Genomic DNA, 7,649 nt, shown 5'->3' on the forward strand with positions numbered 1-7,649 from the left:
TCAAGTAATGGCCACTGCAGATGGGAAAAGAGTGGTAGACAGTGAAGGGGGGCCAGGTGCTAGGAATTGGAACCATTATATGGGGAGAGAGGCAAATGGAGAGTAGACGGTGTTGGCTGGAGAAGACCCAGTGGAGGCGGGTGGTGCTGGGTGATGGGAGAGGGCAGGTATTATAGATGGGGTCTGATGAAGACTATTAGGTGACAGAGGATGGAAGTTAGTGCCAGAATTGGAGAATCCATGGGTAGAATGATGGGGCATGGGAATGTCAGTCCAGATGATACCAGTGGATAGTGAACCCTGATGGACAAAGCATTGTTGGTCATTGTGCATGGGTAGTGCAAGATGACACCATTGGATTGGTTGAACAGGGTACTGGAGACTCAGTGAACGATGTCACTGTTGGGTGATAGAGGAGGGTGGTAAACAGGATGGTCTTAGATGAGAGGAAGGTGGGATTGGAGACTAGAATGTCCGGATAGAAGCGGATGGAGAATGATAGTAGAACATGGAACCAAGGCTTGGTGAAGGGTGATGTGTTACCAGCAATGGATGGAGAAAGGTGAGATTGGAGAGGGCAAATGTTTGGCCAGTGGCAGATGGAATAAAATGAAGAGGAAATGATTTGAAGAGTAAAAAGAACGATGAACATTCAGTGATAGGCAGTGCTGTTGATGGTCCAAGAGAGAGGAAAGTGAGATTGGAGAAAGAAAGTGTTAGGTGGTGGTGGATGGAGACCATCAAAACCACATGGCATCACTGGACTGCAACATTTTGATGTAGAGACTGAATGGGAAAAGGTAAATGATGAGTGAGGGAGGGTAGAGAATGTCAGTGGTCCTGACATAGTGGAATGTCTGATGGTCCTTAGAGGGGGAAGAATGATGGATTGCTAGGGATGAATTGTGGAAAATGGTACCACTGGGTCATGATAAATGAAAGGTGGAAGAGAGCCATGATGATGGATGGCACTGCTTGGTAGTGGGAAGCGAGTATTGGCGAGATAGGTGGTTGAGTGGTGGGGATGAGGACTGGAAAGATTCAGTGGTGGGGATAAGGATTACAGAGATGGATAGTTGAGTGGTGGATATGAGGATCCAAGAGGTTGAGTGGTGGGAGTAAGGATTAGACAGATGGATCGCTGAGTGGTGGGTTGAGGATTGGAGAGATGAGTGGTTTACTGCTGGGGGTGAGGATTGGAGAGATGGATAGATGAGTGGTGGGGATGAAGATTTGAATGATGGATGGTTGAGTGATGGTGATGATGAATGGACAGATGGATGGTTGAGTAGTGGAGATGAGTACTGGATAGATGGAAGGTTGAGTTTTGGGGATGAGGATTGGAGAAATGGATGGTTGAGTATTGGGGATTAAGATCAAAGAGGTTGAGCGGTGGTGATAAGGATTAGAGAGAGGGGTGGTTTAATGGTAGGGATGAGGATTAGAGACATGGAGGGTTGAGTGATGGGTTGAGAATTGGAGAGATGAGTGGTTTAGTGGTGGGAATGAGGATTGGAGAGATGGAAGGTGACTGTTGGGGCTAAGGATTTGAGAAATGGATAGTTGAGTGGTGGGGATGAGGATCCAAGAGGTCAAGTGGTGCAATAAGGATTAGAGAGATGAATGGTTGAGTGGTTGGTTGAGAACTGGAGGGATGAGTGATCTATTGGTGGGCACGAGGATTGGAGAGATGGATGGCTGAATGTTGGAGAGGTGAGTGGTTGAGATTTAGATTGTACAGATGGATGGTTGTGTCATGGGGGTGAGGACTGGAGAGATGGATGGTTGAGCGGTGGAGATGGAGAAAGTTAATGGGAGGCGGCATCACCAGATGTTCAAGGATTATGAGCTACCATAAGTGGATGATGAACGTTAGGAGGCAAAGGTATTAGGTACACAGGTAGAAGATGATGAATTTCCAGTGGTGGCTGGTGGAAGATGGCACCCTTGAGTGGTGAAGGATAGGAGATTATAGGGCTGGTGAGTGGCTGAAGATGATGTCCATGGTGGAAGATGGAAGGTGACAGTATGGGACAGTGCTCTTTTACTCTAAGATGATGAGAGAGGAGGTTGCCAAGGAGATGGAGAATGGGTCAAGAAGGGCAGGTGTTGGGTGCACCATGGGACAGTGCAGAATGGAGGATAACAGACAACAATGGTGTTGGTGTCACTTTGGTCGTGGTGGATGGGTTTGGAGCTGTGCAGAGAGCAGCAGTTGGGGGACGGGGGTGAACGATTGCCATGTAAGATGGTGTTGCTGGATGATGAAGTTAAATGGTGAGGAGGATGGACTTGGCAGCCTTAGGTGGTAAAGACGAAATTGGAGCATCTCAACGAAAGATGCTGTGGGACGAGGAGGGTGGATGGCGGAGGGTGAGGAATGATGGAGGGTGCTATTGGTACAGCTTGTGGTTGGCGAGGGTGACTGCCACTGACCTTGATAACAGGACCCGGCTCACTCTCTCTCCGTTCCAGGACGGCCAGTCCCGGACTGTCCGGCAGTTCCAGTTCACGGACTGGCCGGAGCAGGGCGTGCCAAAGTCGGGGGAGGGATTCATTGACTTCATCGGTCAAGTGCACAAGACCAAGGAACAGTTTGGCCAGGACGGCCCCATCTCTGTCCACTGCAGGTGAGCTGCCCATGGCGGGAAGCTGGGTCTTTAGGAGCACAGCCTCGGGCACTCCCGCTGGGGCTCTTTCCATCCCTGGGGCAGGGGGCTTCAGAGCAGGCAGGACGGGAATTGGGCAGATGAGCCAGACTCCCCCACACGCCCACCCCCTGAACTCACCTGCACACTCGCCCTGACAGTGCTGGCGTGGGCAGGACGGGTGTCTTCATCACGCTCAGCATCGTGCTGGAGCGGATGCGGTACGAGGGTGTGGTGGACATCTTCCAGACAGTGAAGATGCTGCGGACCCAGAGGCCAGCCATGGTGCAGATGGAGGTGAGGCAGGGGGAGTTGGTGGGGGGGGCAGGGCAGCCCGGCCTCACGCTGATGCTGCCACCAGCCTCTGTTCTCTCCTCTGTGCAGTGGGCACAGCCACCCCCTACTCCCAGGGTAGTCGAGGGTAAAAGGTCCTCAGCCCCTCCTGCTTTGGGCTGACCCAAGAGTAAGCCGAAGGCCAGAGCTGAGAAGCGTCCCTCGGAATGAACAGAGATGGGTCCCCTCTCCCGGCCCCAGGGTCTCAGTGAGGTCCAGCTCAGCCAGAACCCTGGCAGGGGTCATGGATCCTGAAGCCAGGCCCAGAGTCCCACCATCGTGTTGACAGTGGGCATCTTTGTTTTGACCACACAGTGTCTCCAAGTCACATAGCAGTTTGAAGTGGAGCTGGGATTCGTACCCCGTCAGTCTCATCCACAGCCCTCAGAAGGGTCAGCAGTAGAGCTGAGTCCGTGGAGGGAACAATTGGGTTGGGAGCACTGTACTTCCCCATGCTCTAGGCCACCTCATGATCAGACCCTACTCTAAGCCAGAGTCAGACCCCTGGCAGGTGGAGGGGGAGCCGGTCTGTGTCTGCACCCATTCCTGGGTCCGTTCCGCATCTGGCTTGAGACCCAGAAGTGGGTGAAAGATCTCCCCTGTTCTCACAGAGATGCTCCAGGGATGAGAAGAGGGTCTGAGGGCAGGGGCCCAGCCTAGGAAAGAGAGGGGTCACTGCTTTTAGAAGCCACCAGATCCAGAAACTAGGTTAAATACATCAATAAGCTCCCCTGTCTCCGGGCAGTCAGAGCTGGAGTGGCAACCTCCCAGCCCCCAGGGGAGTGTCACAAAAGGCAGGGATGGTCAAGTGGCTGCGTCCAAAGAGACAAGTAGAACCCTGCGGGCCAGCTGAGGACGGGGAGAGCCCATAGGTACAGGATCCAGGGGCACAGCTTCTCTGCAGTGTGATGGGGAGCCCTGGGCGGCTGCAGAGGCACTGACGGGGGCCCTCCCCCACTCCCCCCACCACACAGGATGAATACCAGTTCTGCTACCAGGCGGCGCTGGAGTACCTCGGGAGCTTTGACCACTATGCAACCTAGAGCCAGGTTGGCCTGGCCCGACTCCACCGGCCCCTTCGCCTCCCATGCCGGGTGGGCCCCCTGAGGCCTGGACCCCCTCCGGCGGCCAGGGCAGGAGGCGGCAACCGCGTTTCCACAGCCGAGGGGTCTCCGGGGATGACGACGCAGCCCCTCAAGCCCCTCCGCACGGCCTCAGCCACCTCCCTGGGCCGGGCCGCCGCCTTCAATACTTGGCACATTCCTCATTCCCTTCTAAAACGAGATTCCACAAGGAGAGGTTCCAGGGTGGGGGGAGGGGGGCAGTGAGCAAACCAGGGGCTGTTCCCAAGGACCAGAGGAGGGCAGGGGCTGGGAACTCGGCCCCTCGTCCTCCCCCCCAGGCAGCCTTCCTGCCCCGCAGCCTGGGGGTCACCGGGCTGGGGCGAGCAGGAGTGGGGTGGGGACAGGAGTCAGCTTTCTTTCAAAACTCAGTGTAACTGTATCCGGTGACATTTCATTTTGGTTTTTTTTTAATAGTGTATTTTTTTCTTTTTTTTTTTTTTAAAGAAGAAATAGGGGGGAAACAAAAAAGACTTGACAGTCAACGGATTTAAAAAGAAAAACCTGGCTTATTCCTATTCTGTTCACAGACAGTCTGTTTTTTTTTCCACCGTAACAGACGTTCTTGCGTGGCAGTCGTGTTCATGGGCCTGTGTGGGCTCAGGCTGCCCCTTGGCTTGCTTTTTTTTTTTCCTTTACCTACTCCGAAGGTGTGCCTCGCTCAAGAATAGGGCCTTTGCCTCCTGATTTTTTTTTTTTTAATTTTTTGCTTTTTCTTTTTTAATTAAATTCTCAAGACATATCAAGGAGGGTGAGGGTGGGGCAGTGGGGGGACTTGGGCCTCCCAGCGTCGGTTGTCGAGCCCACAGGGTGGGCACTACCACGGAGGAGGTGGCGGCAGCGACCCCCGCCCCCAGCAGCCCAAGCGCCCCTCGCCATCTCCCACCTCTGGGAGAAGGACTGAACACAGGGGGGGAGAGAGAGGCCATGACCTGCCCCAATCAGGGGCCCCTCCCGCCCCTCCGGGACCATGGGACCGTTCTGGGGCAGAAGGATGGGGTTCTGCCCCACCCCCACCCCTGAGCAAGTGAGTTTTTCTCTTTGTACAAGAGCAGAGCTGCTGTTGCTTTCAACACTGTTTATTCAAACGGAAGCAGCTGGGTGGTTTTCCCACCTCTGTGTATGTAGATATATTGACTTTGTATTAAAGGAAGATCGTCTGACCCCGGCCGCTGGTGGAGTCTTTGTCGCCCCACTCCCTGTCCAGCCAGTCTCCTCGGGGAAGCCGGGAGCCTGGAGAACTTGAACACAGAATCCAAGCTACCTGCAGGGGCTGCCCCATTGATAATAGTTACTGTTGTTGATAATCGTGACCATCTCTGAGTATCTACCATGGGCCAGCCCGCTGAGGTGGAAATCGACCCAATTCATAGATGAGGAAACAGGTTCAGAGAGGGGCAGGCACCAACAAAGAGTCACACAGCGGTTTGAGGTGGAGCTGGGATTCGTACCCCAGTCAGTCTCATCCACAGCCCCCAGAAGGGTCACAAGGGTCGGCAGTAGAGCTGAGTCCATGGGGGAAAGAATTGGGTTGGGAGCACTATTCTTGCCACGCTGTAGGCCAACTCATGAACCGGCCCTACTCTAAGCCACAGTCAGGCCCTGTGGGGGTGGAGGGTGAGCCGTTCTGTGTCTGCACCCTTGCCTGGGTCCCTTCTCCACCATCTGGCTTGAGACCCGGAAGTGGATGAAAGATCCCCTCTGTTCTCACAGAGATGCTCCAGGGATGAGAAGAGGGTCTGAGGGCAGGGGCCCAGCCTAGGAAAGAGTAGGGTCACCGCTTTTAGAAGCCATCAGATCCAATATCAGCAAGTGTGTAAGTCGATGACGTGATCACCACTGTGAATACACTTAGTCAAATCAATTTACCACACCTTAAATCCCTCATCCTTAAAATTCTCAAAAACACATGGAACATTTATGAAAATCAACACTTATATATAAAAAAAAACAACACAGCAGTGGAGATCTTCATAAATTTCAAGAAACAAATGTAAGATAACCTGATCTTGACCACAGCAGTAGATTCTGCAATACTTAGCCTCCCCTGAAAAGGCCTTCAATGAGAAATTTTAAAATATGTTTTTAAATGAGGCATGAGTTAAAAAAGGAATCAACTTAGAAGTGACACATTTTTGAAACTGAACAACAACTCAAATAGTACAAAATGTAACAAAACCCGTGGGATGCAGCCAAAGGGATGCAGGGAGGAAATTTTATAGCCTTGAACATGTTGATAAGAAATTCTGGAAACAAGTCAACCTTTAAAATATGTGAACCAAGTTTTCAATCCAAGTAACTCTAATTGGGTGTTATTGAGGTTGTTCTTGCATTGACAAAACTTTTCTTTAAAAACACCAATATAGACAAATCTTTGGCAAGTACGATCAAGAAAATATCCAAATCCAGGGATATGGGGGAACGCACATTAACTACAGATTGAGGCTTTTTTTTAATTTTGAGATGAGTATCGGAGAAAAAAACAGGAAAGAGACTGCAGACAGAGGAATAGTGGGAGCTATAGGACAGCTGGCATGGGGGAAATAAATCCTTCACTCTCCTAGGCTGAGATGGTGGGAAGATAGAAAGATGAAGAAATAGCAAAGGACTACATTTAGTAGCTCCTGAGTTCTGAATTCAAGAAGTAGTGGGACAGTGTCTTCTTAGTAATAGATGTGGGACCCAGGGGATAGAAGTCAGACTCTAACCCAAGTCTGGTCCTACCTAAATTATCTAAGACTTTATCACAGGCTACTCTGCCCATAGAACTTCTACTCAATCCTCAAAGCCCAGTTCTAAAAGCTCCTCTAAGAAATCTGTTTCCTTTCTGTTTACCCAAGCCCATTGAGACTAAAGTGTCTGAATAAGATCTACCTTTCCCTCCTTGGAAACCAGACAGAACATCTTCAGGGAAAGTCAACGAGCGTGTGACCCTCAGCTCTATGATTCTACCCTTGAGTGTTCATGGCTATAGTTGGAGGGTAGGTGGTGGCAGACAGAGATTTATCTAAAGACTTCCTGGAAGAGGGCCATAAAGAATTTCCTCAACTCACAGACAGGAGCACCAAGACTCTAAGCATCGCCAGTTGTCTTGGCCCTGCTACAGGATTCCATAACATCCACCCCCATATATTGAGCACTGACTGTATGCTCGGTTCATGCGGTCTCATTTAATCCTTCTGACAATGCACCAGCAGACAGATGAGAAAACTGAGGCTCAAATAGGTCAGGTTTCTTACCCAAGATCTCACAGGTGGTAAGCAGTGTAACCTGGACATGGACCCAGATCTAGCCAGTTCCCGTTGTGATAGTGCGAAAGTTTAAGGCGTCTATGAGTTCCTCCTGACCACAGCATCAGCCCCAAGCTGGGAGGGGACGGAGCCCTACAGCAGCAGAGTCCCCCTTTCCACCAAGGGCCTCTCAGGGACCAGAGCATTTGAGTGCTCTGTGGTGGTGGTGGTGGTGTAGTCGCTCAGTCGTGTCCAGCTCTGTGGCCTGCCAGGCTCCTCTCTCCATGGGGCTCTCCCAGCAAGAATACTGGAGTGGG

At 51.6% G+C, this 7,649-nt stretch overlaps 1 protein-coding gene across 7 annotated transcripts in view; it reads left to right on the plus strand.

Moving 5' to 3' along the window:
- Positions 1-5,265, plus strand: part of PTPRS (protein tyrosine phosphatase receptor type S) — a 110,156-nt gene extending 104,891 nt beyond the window's left edge. For all 7 annotated transcript variants that reach the window (XM_081499616.1, XM_081499617.1, XM_081499622.1 and 4 more), the window contains 3 exons: positions 2,476-2,630; positions 2,810-2,945; positions 3,956-5,265. In XM_081499616.1, coding sequence (XP_081355742.1) covers positions 2,476-2,630; positions 2,810-2,945; positions 3,956-4,024 — 360 coding nt within the window. In that variant the 3' untranslated portion in view covers positions 4,025-5,265. The remainder of the gene's footprint in view (positions 1-2,475; positions 2,631-2,809; positions 2,946-3,955) is intronic.
- The last annotated feature ends 2,384 nt before the right edge of the window (positions 5,266-7,649 follow it).

The sequence above is a fragment of the Giraffa tippelskirchi genome, chromosome 6 (assembly GCF_054371585.1).
Source record: "Giraffa tippelskirchi isolate mGirTip1 chromosome 6, T2T-mGirTip1v1.2.pri, whole genome shotgun sequence".
In the NCBI taxonomy this organism is placed as follows: domain Eukaryota; kingdom Metazoa; phylum Chordata; class Mammalia; order Artiodactyla; family Giraffidae; genus Giraffa; species Giraffa tippelskirchi.